This window comes from Pinus tabuliformis, chromosome 5_2, assembly GCF_031772625.1.
Source record: "Pinus tabuliformis cultivar Carrire ecotype Pingquan chromosome 5_2, CPIR1, whole genome shotgun sequence".
Classification (NCBI taxonomy): Eukaryota; Viridiplantae; Streptophyta; class Pinopsida; order Pinales; family Pinaceae; genus Pinus; species Pinus tabuliformis.
In genome coordinates, this window is record NC_142306.1 from 981330960 (window position 1) to 981348485 (window position 17526).

A 17526-nucleotide genomic window follows, 5' to 3' on the forward strand; every position below is an offset into this window, starting at 1 on the left:
ATTGATGTGCTTCGTTCGATCATGGAACTTTGGGTTCTTGGCCAACTTTATTACAGAGGTATTGTCAATCATGAGTGGAGTTGATTGTACTTGTTTTACCTGCAAATCTTCAAGAATTTTCCTGAGCCACACAATTACTTTTGTTGCTTCAGCTGCTGCCACGTATTCTGCTTCTGTTGTGGAATCTGCTAGAACTGATTGTTTGCGTGATCTCCAGGAGACAGCTCCTGATCCAAGACTCATAGCATATCCTGAAGTTGATACTCCACTTTCTTTGTCTCCATCGAAGTCTGAATCAGAGTATCCAATCAAGCTGAAGTCGTCCACCTGTGTATACTTGATTCCAAAGTCTTGAGTTCCCTTCAAGTACCTTAGAAATTTTTGCAGCAGACCAATGTCCCTCACAGGGCTTTTGCATAAACCTGGAGAGGATTCCAACAGCAAACGAAATGTCTAGTCTGGTAGTAGTGAGGTAGTTGAGACTTCCTACAAGCTGTCTATACTTTGTTGCATCCTCAAATTCCTTTCCTTCAATAGATGTGAGCTTTAAGTTTTGTTCCATTGGAGTAGTAAGAGGATTGCACTCTGTCATGCCAAACCTGTTCAACAAATCTCCAATGTATTTATTTTGAGAAAGAAATATGGACTTTGGATGTTGGGTTACTTCAATGCCAAGATAGTAATGAACATAGCCCAAATCGGTCATTTCAAAACTTTTCCCCAATTCCTTCTTTATGGATGCAATGTAGCTTTCATTGTTCCCTGTCATTAAAAGATCATCTACATATACCACAAGATATACAACTGTTTTGCCAACTTTCTTGACAAATAAAGTTGCATCATCAAGATCAAAATGATTGAAATTGAGTTTCAGAAGATGCTCAGTTAGTTTTTCATACCAGGCTCGCGGTGCTTGTTTGAGGCCATACAAGGACTTCACAAGTTTGCATACTTTATGTTCATGTCCTTTCATAGCAAATCCTTCAGGCTGGGACATAAAAACATTTTCTTTTAGATCTCCATTCAAGAAAGCAATTTTTACATCCATTTGATGGACTTTCCAACCGTTCTGAGCTGCTAGTGCAAAGAGTGTCTGGATGGTAGCCCATTTTGCTGTGGGGGCAAAAGTCTCCTCATAATCGACCCCTTCCTTCTTTGCAAAACCTTTTGCCACAAGCCTGGCTTTGTGCTTGTCAAGTGAGTCATCAGCTTTATACTTGTTCTTGTAGACCCACTTGCAGCCAATTGGTTTGGTTCCTAGTGGAGGATCAACCAGCTTCCAAGTGCCGTTCTTTATGAGGGCATCATACTCCTTTTGCATCACTTCTTTCCATTCATCATGAGAAGCAGCTTCTTTGAAGGAAGTTGGTTCAAAATCTGTAGACAAGTTCAATTCACAATCATAAAAAACATCCATATCAACAGGCTAATTAGAGTCATCTACATCACCTCCATTTTGCCGGTTTGAATTTCTGGTTCCTGTCTTTCCAACTTCATCAGGATGAACACTTTCAAGTGTCTTTGTCAGCCACTTTGGGGGACCTTTCTCAGATGGTCCAGGCTGCTCCGTTGATTGAGTTGGGACTGAATCAAGATTGAGTCTCCCAATTCTATCAATTACATCACTTAAAGCATCATCCGTTGTTGGAGTTTCATGCGGGGGAGAGTGTTCTTCAGAAGAAGATTCCACATGTTGATCTAGTATAGGAATCCCCCCTTCAAGATGTGGAATCTGATTATCAAATTCTTGAAATGATTTTGCTTTTGCGAATCTATCTAAGCGATCAAGTTGCTGCTCAACAACATTGTCAATTTTGGACGATTCAAGGAAAATTACATCTCTAGATACAACAAACTTCTTATTTACTTCATCATAGAGGCGGTATGCTTTGGAGGTGTTTGAGTACCCCAGGAAGATACACTTGCGACTTCTAGCACCAAGTTTGTTTCTATGTTCCTTTGGTATCAAAGCATAACAGGTGGAACCAAAGACCCTGAGATGTTTTACCGAAGGAACATGTCCATACCACATTTCATAAGGAGTCTTGTTTCTTATAGCATTAGATGGACATCTATTCTTTATATATGCAGCACATAGAACAACATCAACCCAAAACATTATCTTTACATTTTTGAAGAAGAGCATGGATCGTACCATATCTAAGATTGTCCTATTCATTCTTTCAGCTACACCATTTTGTTGGGGATTATAAGGCACAGTTGTTTGATGTTTGATCCCATGTTGGCGAAGATAGTTTTCAAATTCATTTGATGTGTATTCTTTTCCATTATCAGTGCGAATAGACCCAATATGAGATTGTGCATCATTTATCCATTCATGAAAATTCTTGAATGTTTGAAAAGCATCAGATTTGTTCTTCAATAAATAAACCCAACACATTCTGGTGTAGTCATCAATAAATGTCATGATATATTTATTTCCATTTGCAGAAGGAACAGGCATTGGACCACATAAATCTGAATGAATGAGTTCAAGCTTCCTATGTGCTCTTGAATGTGAATCTTGAAAAGACTGTTTGCTATGCTTTCCTAGAATGCAAGCATCACATTGTTTAAGTTTCCTAGGAATTGTAGGCAAACCAGCAACACCATTTTTCTTCAACAAGCGGAGACTGTCATAGTTCAAGTGTCCAAATCTAGCATGCCATAATAAACTTGATGGAAGTGTACCTTCTTCATGATGAGAATTGTATGAGAAATGTTGTGCATGAGCAGAAGTTCTTTGCAGTTTGAGAAGCCTTTCTTCTTCTATTCCCCTCATGACAAGTGAGTGGTCAGATGCTTTTCTTACCTCAAGCTTGCCATCAAACATATGAATGGAGTGACCTTGCTGGCGGATGTGGACCAAGGACAACAAGTTTCTTTTGAGCTGTGGGAGATATAGAACATGATCCAGAAGAAAGTCTGGAAGACCAGGCATTTTAAGCGTGATTGTGCCAAGCCCTGATGGCTTGATTTTTGATTGATCTGCAAAGTATACTGCTCCATCAACATTGTCAGTGAAATCTTCAGAAAAATCTTTTGTATGAGTCATGTGACAGGTTGCTCCTGAATCAAGCAACCAATCATTTTTCCAAGAAGCAAGTGAAGCATTAAACAAATCTTCATTTACTCCAATGTTACATTGTGCCTCAACATAGTGAGCGGATTCAGGTGCTTTACCTTTGTCTGTATCATCAGTTTTACCTTTCTGTTGATTTCTTTTCTGCTCAATTTTGTCCCATGGTAGCTTGCATGTAGAGGCATCATGTGATCCATTTCTTTTGCAGCGAATGCAGTGCAAATCTGCCTTTTCTCCTTGAGAATGTCTACCCCCCCTGCCTCTGAAATATCTTCCTCTTCCTCTTCGTCCACCTCTTCCTCTTGCAGAATCTTGAGCAGGATGCTTTTCTTTATGAGCAAGGCACGCAGTCTCTTCAGAAGATTCAGGGGTTGTCTTCTTTCCAAAAGCTTTCTCTCTTTCAGCAAACTTTTTCACAAGAGAGTCAAAGGTTATATCTTTTAGATTTCCATTTGCTTGCAAGGACTCAAGATAATTGGAGTAAGTAGGATAAAGTGCCTTGAGAAAAGCAATAAGAGGAATATCCAGCTCAACCTTAGTGGATTTGATATCATGCATTATAGACTTTACTTCAGATGCAAGAGCAAGAGGATCATTATTTTGCAGTTCAAGAGTGAAGAGTTTAATCATGAGTTGAACAACTTCAAGTGCAGAATGTGAGTCATAGAGTTCTTTCAGCTTTTGTAAGGCTTCAAAGGCAGTTGAATATGATGAAATATGGCGACTCACCTCTTCATTTACAGATGCTGCAATTAATGCTTAAGCTTTGCTGTTCTTGTTTTCCCAAATGACGAGCTCTTTGTCTGAAGTAGGCTATACTGGGTCATTGTCTCCTTCTCTGACACACACTCCTTTCCACAACTCATTGAAAATGAGGGTGTGTTTTATCATCCGGGACCATTCAGGATAGTTCTCCTTGCCAGTGAGAACTATTCCCACCATAGATATGATTGAATGCATACTGTAGCAAATAAAATTTCGGCTGCAAATCTTTTACTCTTAATGGAAAAAAATATAGTTCTGATATAATGGGACAACCGATTCAAAGCACAAAATATGGCAGTATAAAATACCCTCAACAACACTGCGTTCACCAAAGAAAAACTGAAGAATGTAGTCCAGATGTATTTGGACTCTCAGATATTGTGTCATATAGAGAAGTATTTAGGTTATTTTCAAGAATAATTTGAGACAGATGTATCTCTGATTTTAAGCCACATGAAATACGCCACAAAATTGCAAAAAGCTTAAGCACTTCTCCAAATTTAATTCAATTTCCCGAAAACTAAGAGATCCTTCAGAATGGCATTCAGAGGGATTGCAAACCAAGATACAAAGATCCTTTTTATGGTGCGCATCACCCACAGCTCCTCTCCAATTCCCAGCAATCGACAGTCATCTATTCTGCTACCATGTCAGCGTTCAAAAAATACATATGGCTGCGTTCAAAAAAATATTTATGGCTGCGTATGTGAGCAGAGGTATGACAATGTTCAAACAGTACATATGGCTGCGTTCAAAAAAATATTTATGGCTGCGTATGTGAGCAGAGGTATCATACTGTTATAGTTTAAACACCATCAAAAATACCATTCCGAGTGGCACCATCACTCTTCCGCTCCGCCACTAGAACAAGGTCTCGGTTCATTTGCATTTGTTAGCGCTCAAATGGTCGGCTCCGTTGCACTCTTGCAATTTCCGGCAGACAGTCTTCTCACCGTAGAACAAACAAAAAATAACAAACAAGAAGTTATGTTTATCCGAAACAACGCTCAATTCCAATGCAAATGAGCCTGACAAAGCCTTCCACTCCAGCGCAGGACCTAAGGCGAAGACTGCCGTTTGTGGGAATAACGCTGCTCCTGGTATCAGGGGAGAGCGAGTAATCAGAATAGGTTTATGTGAGAGGCACGTGGTTTGCTTCCCCGCATCTCCACCAGAAGAATCAATTCATGCAATGGAGGCGGCAGGTGCAAGTCAGGGCATTTCAAAAACTTTAACGCACAGGACAGTGCTTATTTTATGTCAGGACAACGCCTTTTTTTTTGAAACGTTTGGACAGTCAGACAGGATGGACAGCGCTGGATAGTGGAGGGCAGTATGGACAGTGGGGCAGCTACCATGTCAGGAGCAGCTAATTTTATGGAGGAGCTGCTCAGCTATATGGAGAGCAAATAGGGAGTTACAAGGGACACAAAGGCTAAAAAGGGGCTGGCTCTGATACCATGTCAGGCCAGGCAGTAACTCCATAGGGCAGAAATAAATTGACTGTATTATTCCATCAGGTAGGTCCTCATTATATACATGAGGGAGAGACTGTTCAGTTCGTCTCCCGATGACTGTTCATATTTCCTATCTATCTATTTACAATAATACACCCAATCACAAGGATTAGGTGTCAACATCTTTACTTGTGTGATTGAAAGTATCTACGGATTGTTCAACACCAACTAGAATTTGCACCTTATGTATATTCTGTTTATTAGACTCGTTTTCTATTTGATGCCTTTTTTTTGGGGAAGTATCTAACTCCATCAATCCCTGGTTTGCAGTGTCAATTTTATCATCTTCAACAATTACCAAATTAGTAGACTTATCTTTATTATTTTCATCTTCCGTTGTCATATACCCACTTTGATTATCAGCTTCATTTAAGTCACCCTGAGGAGATCCTAATTCAACATGTTCAACACCAACTTCTTGATTAGAGATTCTTTATTGTTAGTTTTTTTCATGTCAATGACTTCTTCCATTGTAGGTGTTGAATCTAGTGTTTTGAAAGCCTTTAATCATTCTGCAAATGATTTTTTTATTTGTTGTATTTGTTGAAATGCTTCTCCAATTTCATTTAATAGTTTAGATTTATGGTATTCACTTGATTCCATGATTTCAGGACCTAAACTTAATCGCAGATTGTGTGGTGGATAACATCTAGAGGATCGGATGGCTCCGATACCACTAAAGCGACAAAACTTAGAGTTGTTTTGCTTTAAATGTAAATACACAATGTATTGTAGTAATATTTTTATTAATAAGATGAATAGTAAAAAAGGTATGAATGTTACAATGAGGGCATGCTTTATATGCTTAGGCAAGTGTCCCTTCATCATTGAGCATGTCTTTTTAAACATGCCTTTTCATTTAACTAATGACCATTAAAATAATCATTATTTTGATTATTTATTATTTACATTTATTTGTCTTTACTTTTATTTTATATAAATTATAAATTACATAGAATTTTTTGATGCTCTTGATCTTCATACTATCCCTAGAGAAGAGAATAGTTAGGCAGATTAGCTTCTTGTTGCAGCATCTACTTTTCAGTTATTTGATGAGTTGATAAATGATAAAATCAAGATGAAAGTATTTTTTAGGCCTTCAATCCCCGATAATGTTGAGCATTGGCAGGTATTCAATGATGATAGTCAAGTTCAAGGTTACTTGGGAGCGAGAGCAACATTTTCAGAATCTCCTGGTGCGGGAGCGAATTTTTATATAATATATATATATATATATATATTTTTATATTTTGATGCATATATGTCAACAAAAGCATATAGAATGATGAATTAGATATACAAAGCATAAAACATAGATTGAACCATATAACATCAATCATCTAGAAGTTATAATCTTCATCAACCACATCCACAAGTTAGTAACATACAACATATTGAGTCTCATGATTCATCAATCTTAAAGTTTCAAGCTTTTAAAATTCAATACATAACATTTAACATCATTGATTACCAAAGTTGTACTTGTAAGCTAAGTGTAACCATTACAACAAAGAATATCTAACATGAAATGAAATGTTATAAAATGAAATGAAATGAAACAACTTTCAACTTTCACGAAGCATCATATTCATAATTCAGTATCAATGAGTTATAATTGCCAACTTCAAACTTCAAACTTAAATTGTCATATATTGTTTACAAAAAATATCATAATAAATATGAAAGAGTCAACAATGATAAAAATGACTAGAAACTAGAAAAGACATGTGAATCTATTATCTATTGCTAATGCTTGGCCTCTTTCCGCCACAAGAAATGTCTAATTTTTGAGTCTTGTTGGAAAATTAGGATCGAAACTAGAAAAGACATGTAAATCTATTATCTATTGCGAATGCTTGGCCTCTTTCTGCCACAAGAAATGTCTAATTTTTGAGTCTTGTTGGAAAATCAGGATCTTTGTCATTAATATCACCCTCTAAGCATTAACATAAGATAGAAAAAACATGGCATGTCAAGTCAAGATTTCGTTTGAGTGATGGGTACATTTTTAGTAGGTTCATGATAGAGGAGTTCGACAACCAATGCCACTAACATCAAGGTACATAGAGGGATTGGTGATCTTGATTAAATACGAGTTCTATACCCTAATACAAGACAAAATCTAATGGAAACATTGCAATCTCCCCAGTCCTGAAATCTTGAAAAATTGATAGGTCTGCTGGATTTTGAATGAGATCTAAAATTCTACTTTCTCCATATGAAATCCAATGAGGTCAGAACCACTCTCAAACATCCCGAGTCATTTCATGGTAATGTGAAAAATTCAAGTAAAAGGATGAAAATGAAGATTAAGGAGAATGTCACTTTTACTTTAAGAATTTAACATTAACATGAATCACATATCAATACTAGGGCCATAGGCTTGATCATTAGGCTGCCCCACTAAAAAATTATTTGTTTCTTTGAAAAAAATTGCATTTGGAATGTTACTGCAAAAAAAAATTGCAAAAAAGGCTATAGAGCTAAAATTTCACTCCTAGGGTTGCTCTCGAAATTTGCTCCCTGTGGGAGTGATTTCGGGAGCGCGCTCTCGAGGTCGCTCTTGAAGGGAGTGCGCTTCGGGAGCGGGTTCGAGGGGGGGGAGCCGCTCCCCCGCAACCCTGGTCAAGTTATTCACTTTCTAAATAAGTTAGAAGAGTTTGAGGATTTTGAATTTGGCTATAATATTAATGTGAATGATGATGTAGCGAACCCTACTCCCAAGGGTCAGGTTGCTTTGGAGCGCCTCTTTGATAGGCATGATGCCACAAAGAAGGAAGAAAATAAGATGGATCCAGGGGAATTCATTGAAGTAAATATTGGTGCCTCTAGTGACCCGAAAATTGTGAAAATTGGTAAAGGTACTAATGATGAAGAGCAGAAAAAGTTGACTGATTTACTTCATGAATATAGGGATGTTTTAGCATTTTCTTATGATGAGTTAAAAGCTTATAGGGAAGATGTCATGGAACGCACTATCCTTTTAAAAGATGAAAATGCTAAACCTTTCGCCAAAAACTTAGGCAAATAAATCCTTAGTTGGCCCCCTTAGTTCAAAAGGAACTTTCAAAGATGCTTGCAGCCAGTATTATTGCACAAACTAGGCATTCAACATGGTGTTCTAACTTGGTGATTATTAGAAAAAAGAATGGAACGATTAGACTTTGTGTTGATTTTAGAAACCTTAATCTGTCATGTTAAAAGGATAATTACCCTTTTCCATACGCAAAGACCATGTTGCAAAGAGTAACGAGTTCAAGAATGATGTCATTGCTAGATGGTTTTCAGGATATAATCAAGTCTGGGTTAAGAAAGAGGATTGACACAAAACTACTTTCACCACACCATGGGGAGCATTCGAATACATCAGAATGCCTTTTGGATTAACTAACGCTAGAGCTACCTTTCAAAGGGCTATGGACTATGCTTTTAAGGGTTTAATTGGTAAAATCATTGAAATATATCAAGATGATCTTACAATTTTTTCTAAAGATGGTATCAGTCATATAGATCATCTCAGGAAAGTTTTTGATAGGTGTAGAGAGTTTGGAATCTCCTTGAATCCTGCTAAATTTGTATTTGGAGTAACTGAAGGGAAGTTGCTTGGTCACATCATCTCCAAAGATGGGATCAAGATTGACCCTGAAAGGGTTGAGGCAATCCAAAAGATTCCTCTTCCTCATAATCTTAAATCCCTTCAGTCTTTCCTTGGAAAGATAAACTTTCTTAGGAGATTTATTCCAAATTATGCAGAGATAGCCAAGCCTATTCAAAGTCTTCTGAAGAAAGATGCTAAATTTTTATGGAAAGAAGATAGTAAAAAGGCTTTTCAGGAAATCAAGGGTGCTATCACAAAAGCTCTTATTCTAGTCAGCCCTGATTATTCAAGAGAGTTCATGGTTTTTTCTTTTGCTTCAGAGGATACAATTGTTGTGTTCTTGTTACAAAAGAATAAGGAGGGTCACGAGCAACCTATTGCTTTCATGAGTAGAGCGCTTCAGAACTCTGAGTTAAATTATACTACCATGGAAAAGCAAGCATATGCCTTGGTCAAGTCTCTTAAGCACTTTAGGATTTATGTGGGTTATTCCAAAGTCATTGCCTTTGTACCACATTCTACCATTAAGGATCAATCTTTTAAAACTCCAACTCCAACGACGACTCGGTGGAGGATCGACTTCGACTCCGACTCCGACTCGGTATCGACTCGGCCGGCTCGATTTCAATGACTCGCCCGTTGTAAAAAATACATTAAATATTTTTTTTTTTTTTTATAAAAAAACATAATTTTAAAGATTTTCATTCATGTTTCCAAACACACAACATTAGAATATAGATGGAAGACAACATATGATCAAAGTAGGCTCATGAATATATCCATTATATCAAAATGGCACCCAGTGCACTGTCCAATACATACATGATCATGAATCATGATATAGAGATCAAAACAAAAACACATAACCAAGGAGGCTAGAAATGGCCTCTACAACAAAAGTAAACTGTGACCAGTACTACTGGCTAGTAGCTACTGCCAAAGGAGCCAAGATCATGTGGATCAATCTCTGGATCATCATCAGAGTCAGACAGGGGGCCCCATGGCTCCTCCTCATCATCATCTCCAACTGCAACTGTAGAAGTGGTAGCACTAGCAGGCTGTGCAGCAGATGCAAGTTGAGATAGACGAGATATGTGCTTCTGTCGTGGCTGAGCAGAGGAAGCGCCTGCAACTGGAGGACTTGCTGGCTGTGAGGTTGAGGCTGGTACAAGTGGATCAAGATCTGCAGTCAACTGAACATTATGTTCGAGTGATTCTATCGTCTGTAATTCAAAATCCATATCCTCATCACAAGCAAACTCTGTTGGCTGACTCTCCACTACCCAAATCCATGAATGATTGTAGATAAATTTTGTTATGCTTTTGGCATGATCTACAGTGTTTTCGACCCAATCTAATTTTTCCATATCCTCAAGCATGAGGTCTATGCAATGTGCAGCACATGGGGTCCAAAAGATGGTCTTGTGTTTTTCCTCTAATAGTTTACCAGCAAGAATATAGTTAGAGGTATTATCTGTGATGACTTGAACAACATCAGCCATCCCCACCTCCTCAACAACCTGATCCAATAGTTGAAAGAACAATTGCCCAGCTTTTACCTTATTAGATGCATCAACTGATTTTAGAAACATGGTTCCCTGTGGGCAGAAGATAAGAAAGTTTATGATGGTACGGTTTCTTTGATCAGTCCATCTATCTGACATGATGGTACATCCTGTTCTTGCCCATGAGTCCTTGAAATCTTTCAAATAGTCATTAATGGATAACATTTCTTTCTGCAAATGATACCCCTTAGCTCATGCATAGTAGGGCCTTTGAAGCCTTTTCCAGCAGCATGTATGGCATCAAACATAGGCTCATAATATAGTGAACGAGAAGCATTGAAGGGAATATCAGCATCATACCACCATCTAGCTATGTAATCACAAGCAGTCTTCCTCAATTCTTTCTTCCAATGGTCATCTAAAGTGGGCTGCATTTGACTTCTACTAGCTTGAGGACCATGTGCATCTGATGGATAGGAGGGAGTGAAATAACTTTTGATATTCATATCACCCTTTTTCATTCTACCCTTTCCCTTTTCTTGAATACGCTCAAAAGATGGAGGAACATATGGGAAGGGGTTGGATGCATCAGTACAAGGGATAGAGGAAGAACCCTCAAAATCAAAATGGGGGTTGGTAGCCATCATTTTTTGTATATTCCTCTTCCTCCCAATTTCAACCTCTAACTTTTTTTGCCTAGCCTTATCTTCTTTAAACTTCTCAAAGCTGGCTAACAATTCCTTCCTAATCTCCCCAATTTCTGGTGAGGTACATGGAGTAATTTGGCCTCTAATCCCCGCCAAGTGTTGTTTCAACCTATTAATGCCCCCAGGACCTTCCTTAATTTTCCTATGGCAAAATTTGCAATACATTTGACATTCAACCATTTCAACATATGCCCAAGCAACATCTTTCACTCTAGGTGCCATTTTTTGACTTGGAAACGAAAGCAAACAATCTGAAAATGAAAAAAAAAACACATTGATTCAATGTTCATTTCTTTCACAAAAAACACTCTTTAGGATTTCTAGATTTGCACATAAAATTTAACAGATTTGTACAAGTGAAAAAAATACCTCCAGGCACAAACTGCCTCCTCAAGCTTGCTCCAAGAAACCAACTCTTCAACGCTGCTCCAAATGGCTGCCCAAGAAGCTCCTCACTCCAGCTACAATGCTTTCCCAAGACTCCTCACTGCTGCTCCAAAAACAAACTCCACAACTCCTCACAAACTCTCACTGAAATTCTCACTCAAATGCATGAGATGGCTGTGAGAGAATGAGAGGGGTTGAGTGGGTTAAATAGGGTTTGGGAGAGGGGAATGGACCCCAAAGACCAACAAAACAAATACTAAAGTGCTTTGGAGTCCCCCACAATCAACAATTAATAAAAAATTGCAGTTTTTTTGGTGCTTGGGCCACTGTACGTAACCTAGCCGGGTTGATATGGACTTGGCCGAGCCGTCCGGGTTAATATCGAGCTGGCCTAGTTGATACAGACTCGGCCGAGTCGGCCTAGTTGATACGGACTCGGCCGAGCCGGCCGTGTTAATACCGAGCCGGCCGAACCGGTTACTTGGCCGAGTCACAAAATTGAGGCTTGACTCGAACCAACTCGGCCGAGTCGGTTCCGAGACGACCGTTTTTTAAAACATTGTTAAGGATATATTAACTCAAACTGATTGCTTAGGGACTTGTGTTAGGTGGGTTTCTAAGATCTAATAGTATGGTTGCAACCTGTAACTCTGCCCCACTAGATGAATTCGGCCCTAGGAATTTCGACCCACTGGAAATTAGCCTTTGAAAAAATTTGGCCTAGAGAATCCTCTTACCGGCGACTCGGCCTTGCACCTTCCCTCGAACAACCTTTGTGCCGCAAGAAATTCAGCCTTGGAAAATCGACCTCCTTTTCACTTCAACATTTCGACCCTGCAATCTTTAGCAATTCGGCCTCTTGGAAATGCTCTCGAATTCACTTGCACCTCTTCCTCCTCTGCGCTATGGTCTAGCTGAGCCACTTGCTCTAGAGAAAAATCACTCTCTCCTTGTATGTCTTCAAATCTCCCTTGGGCTTATTTTATAATCTTCATCAAACCCAAACACCTAACCCTAATCTCCCTTCTTGAATATCTAGGAGATCAATGGTTGAGATCATTTCTAAGTCACTTAAATAATTTCATTATTTACCTTTAGGAATTGATTTAATAGTCCACAATAATTATTTGACTTCCATTATTGTACTTTTCCTAAGTTAGACTTAGGAAAGAAGACATAATTCACTTATTCCATGAAGCACGCACCTAGAGAGACAATAAATCATCTTCTACATGCTAAGACACCAAGCCTATGCAGAAGACCTTCCGAAGCCAACACAAGCTTCAACATGATCCTAGATATACTTCCTACTATTCTTCATGAACTGACAATCCTAGAAAATATGCTTTACCATTCAGATCATTGGAAAATGGGGCAAATATAATTGTGCATGAGTTGGTAATATTTTCATTTTTTCTGTCCAAAATATCAAATGATCTTTTTTAGATATTAAATAATTGTTTTTATGAGCTTGAATTTCTATATTATCTTGTGATTAACTGAGATGTTAACTTTATAATAAAATCTTGAGATTTGGCTCTATTTTATGTTTGTAACTCTTGTATAACACTTTAATTTATCTTTTCCTTGTCGATTTTACCAATTGTTCATTATAATTTGCCAAGCACAGGCCCTTCTAAATAAAGCAGCAGATGATGCAGTGCAGAAACTACTTCCAAAATACGCAGAAGGTGATCTTGCATCTCTTTGCGGCTGGCCTGATGAGATTCGTTATTGGTACAGATATCGCTGGACTGGCCCATTACACTACATTGACACACCAGATTTTAGATGTAACTATGAATATTCTCGTAAGGTCATTTCTTCCAATTAATCATTTCTTGCCAAAATCATGCTTTCAAATTTTGATGAAGTGTTGTCAAAAGTTACCACTTACTTTTAATAGGTAATTGGATTCCTATCAACTCATCCATATGCATCCCTAGAACACTGAAGTTACTTTTCATCATGGTTTTATTTGTATTTTCATTTAATCCCGAATATATTTCTGTGGTTGTGAACTTAAGGAGAAACAAAATCATCTTTCTTAGGCCAGTTTATGTTTACTTGCACCTTATTCCAAGATTAGGAAGGAAATTTAGCACTTTACAATGGTCAAAGCTTACTGTCATACTCTGCAACTGGAGCCTGAAGCCTGGACATAGATTTTATGAATTTCCACAAATAAGTTTACCTCTTTTCCATCAAGTTATAGACAGTTTCAATGATTATGTGAATGCAAGAAAAGGTAATATATTTCAAACATTGCAATGTCGAGGATTACTTATGATGTTTGTGAACAGGAGACTGTCATAACCTGCAGGGAGAAAAAGACTTCTGTGTTGCAGGAGCCATTAACAATTATACTGACCAGCTTGCAACATATGGTGATTCATCCTCTAATGGGAAATGTATGTTTCTTTTCTTGGAGTCATCCTGGCAAGTTGAGTCTTGTATCTTCTGCAGCTCAATGAGGTTTCCTTGGTTATGCATTAAATTGCGTGTTGTAACAAAAGTGAGATTTTTCTTGTATCTAAAGGCAACTTCCTTTGCCAGTTTGGAAGCTTACAGACATTCCTTAACTGTGCAGATAATTTAACAGAAGCATTACTGTTTCTGTCTCATTTCATAGGAGATATCCATCAGGTCTTCTCTTGATTTTCCAGACTCCATACATTATATTTGTTTGCGAGAGTTCAAATATTTTGTGCTCCCATGTTTCGATGCTTGAGGACCATAAGGTCATTGCCAAAATATCACAATGGGATTTTGATTCTCACTTTCTATCAAGGAAATATTATATGGTTACTTATTGACAAACCACATATTTACAGCCTTTGCATGTGGGATTCACTGGAGATGAAGGTGGAAACACAATAATTGTTCACTGGTATCGGCGAAAGGCTAATCTGCATCACGTAAGTACAAAAAGTGTGCTGTTTTACCTTTTAAATTTTAGTTGCTCCAATTTCTGTCCATTTATTTTCTTAAAAACAGGCCAAATCTTATGTTTTTCCATGGGAATAAAAATGAAAGTTGCACTATTGTAGAGGAATTACGTAGAGGAAAAACAATTGTCATTTCATCTATTTCTGTAACATAAAGTATTGAATCTACATAGGTTTCTCTTTAATTTGTTTATTCTCCTATCATGTTTATTTTTTGTCTCCTGTAGTCCTTCCATGTTGAGAAATCTAGGGCATTAGCATTAGGGGATTTCACTTTCATTAGTGACTGCTTGTGAATGCTTTTTACTTCTTTAGATTAGTATCTACTTCATGTTAGATCATTAGTGTTCTTCTTCATCAAACAGTGACCAATGCATGAACATAAATAGACAAGAGACACAGCACGTAGGCTATGAGCCAGGGCCAAAACCTCTCACTCTTTGAGAAGAAAACCCACACAAATTCTTCTTATAGAGATTCCAATTGACGAATACCAAGACCAAGTCCCTTGACCTATTAGCCACTCCAAGACCAAGACACAAGTCCTTTTCTGCCTCTGTCTTCTCGATTCTTCTTCCGCTGCTTTTACCTTCTTAGCATTGTGATGACACCGCGATCTTCTTATAAACCTGAACTGAATCATAGCACATAAGTTATCATGGCACTATACTGAACTCTAGCTTTGAATTGCTGTGAAAATTCTGTCACTGCAACAACTGATTTACTTTTCCTACTTATTTCATAATACGTTATTCATGAAATTACTTCAACAAACGTTAAAATAAATACTGCTGCAGTTATCACATCGTAATACAGAAACAAAAATATGCACACATTGATACAGTTATTTTGGACTAATGTCTTCGAAAAAGCCCAATGTGGGAAAGCTTGTGCAGCAAGGGAGGCTTTTATTATTCAGCAATTTTCTTGTACAACAAGGTGCCAAACTGGCTTACCCACAGATAGACAAACTTCCAGGACTTTCCTAAACCTAGCGTAGCCCCTACTGACCTCTGCTACAACTTGAAAACCTTTGCGTCAGCCTGAAACCCTCTGCGTCACCCTACTGAGGCTCCGCGCAACCTCTCTGGGCTTCTGCGTCACTCAATGTTGCACGAAGCGGGGACGAAACGAGGACGTTTTTTGGAAGCGGGGACGCGGAAACGTCATTTTCCAAAAATCTAGGAAGCGAAGCGTATACTATATATATAATTATTTTTATTTTTATTTTTGCATTTGTATTAAAAAAACATCCAAAATACCAAATTAGTTGTAGAAGATATGGAGGCATGCATATTTTTACATAAATCAAGATAGATATGGCATCCATTGTACATTAATGATTAATTATTCGAGCATCAACCATTTAGATGCATCAACCATCTAGAATCTAGATTCTCCTCCTCTTGTCTAGCCTTTGCCTCTACCTCGATTGTCTAGGGATATTAGTCAACATTGCCTAGTTTTGATCAAACTACCTAATCCAAGCCTTAAAATATGGTAGAAATAGCTTAACATGCTTGATCGATGATTTTGACTTGATTGAAAGGTTATTTTTTGCTAAGGGCGTGACAAAAGAGTTCAACAATTAACACCACCAACACTAGGGTACATATAGGGCTTGGTGCTCTTGATTAAATACTAATCACATACCCTCATACATGATATAATCTAATGAAATTCCACAATCCCATTGATCCTGAATTCCTGAAAACTGTTAAGTCTGCTGAATTTTGAATAGGATATGAAATTCTATTTTCTCTATATGAAGTCCAATGAGGTTGGAACCATTCTCAAACATCCTAAGTCATTTCATGGTAATGTTAAAAATTTAAGTAAAATGATGAAAATGAAAATAAAGGAGAATGCCACTTTTACTTTAAGAATTTAACATTACCATGAGGGAGCATCTAAGAAGCATCTAAGCAGCATCAAGGGAGCACCTTGGGAGTGTCCAAGAAGCCACAACCCAACTTCAGTCAAAGAAAAAAAATATATTTAGAACCCTATGAAACCTTGTGGAATCGCGTGTCTCCCTTCGGATCTGCTTGGGATCTGTGCCCGATCCGCGACGGATCTAGGGAGGATCCGTCGTCGGATCCGCGGTTCAGAAATTTGGAACCCCGGATCGGGTTGGCACGGTTCCAAATTTCCAGGAACCGTCTTCGCCAGCTCGATCCGTGGTTTCGAAATTCTAAATCGCGGATTCGATGGTGAATCCCCCACGGATCCGTACGGGTCGTGGTTCCTGGTTTGTATCCTGGGGGGGACGTTTCGGACCAACACTGGCGTCACTCCTGCAGCCTTTGCATGGATGACGCAGGCCCTTTCGGCTCCGCGCAGTCTCTTCTGCCTCTTCTGCGTTGATCTCCCGTCTCTCTGTTGCGTACTTGTTGCCTCCTAATTGCTCTCCAGACCATTGGTTCAATTTCTCAGCAGACCCCGCTCCAGAAATTGAACTGACTGGTCTCCCTTAGTGTGTTCTCCAAGTGCCCCTCAAGCCTCCTTTTATACTTTTTCTGTTGACATCTCAACGACCGAGATTAAGTCCCTAATCAACGACTAAGATTAGATCTGGCTTGATCCATGCCTTTCAGACCATTCTAACACATATTCATATTAATACATGTTTATATTTTATTTTCCCTAAGTTTAGACTTAGGGACTCCATCAAAAATATTAATTATTTTAATATCTCCTGATCTGTTTAGAATCTGCCCAAACCCTTTCTGGGTATCGGAGATCTCATGTGCCCCAACCTCTCCACTAAATTTCGTGGCTAGAGCACATCCGATGCTACCCCAAATCAACACTCCCTCTTAGCGAGGACTGTGCTCTAGCAATACTCCTCACTGAGTATTACTCTGATCATTCGGCATCGGTACCTGCGCTGATACTAAGCCTCCTTGCCCAACATCCTCTGCACTGCTGCATCCTGTACTGCTGCCCATGGTTCTGCCACTGCCACTGCTGCATCTGTACGACAACTCCCTCCGCATATGTGCTGCTGCTGGTCC

At 38.6% G+C, this 17526-nt stretch overlaps 1 protein-coding gene across 4 annotated transcripts in view; it reads left to right on the plus strand.

Moving 5' to 3' along the window:
* Positions 1 to 17526, plus strand: part of LOC149162591 (endonuclease 4-like) — a 326614-nt gene that overhangs the window by 39146 nt on the left and 269942 nt on the right. For 2 of the 4 annotated variants that reach the window (XR_016261938.1, XM_089437326.1), the window contains exons 2-5: positions 13192 to 13372; positions 13865 to 13972; positions 14152 to 14207; positions 14396 to 14479. Coding sequence is in view for 3 of the 4 variants with exons in the window: in XM_089437326.1 (XP_089293452.1) it covers positions 13192 to 13372; positions 13865 to 13972; positions 14152 to 14207; positions 14396 to 14479 (429 nt within the window). In the remaining variant the exon portion in view is untranslated. Of the gene's footprint in view, positions 1 to 13191; positions 13378 to 13864; positions 13973 to 14151; positions 14208 to 14395; positions 14480 to 17526 lie in introns of all 4 variants that reach the window. The other 2 variants (XM_089437328.1, XM_089437327.1) reach the window with 2 other exon arrangements.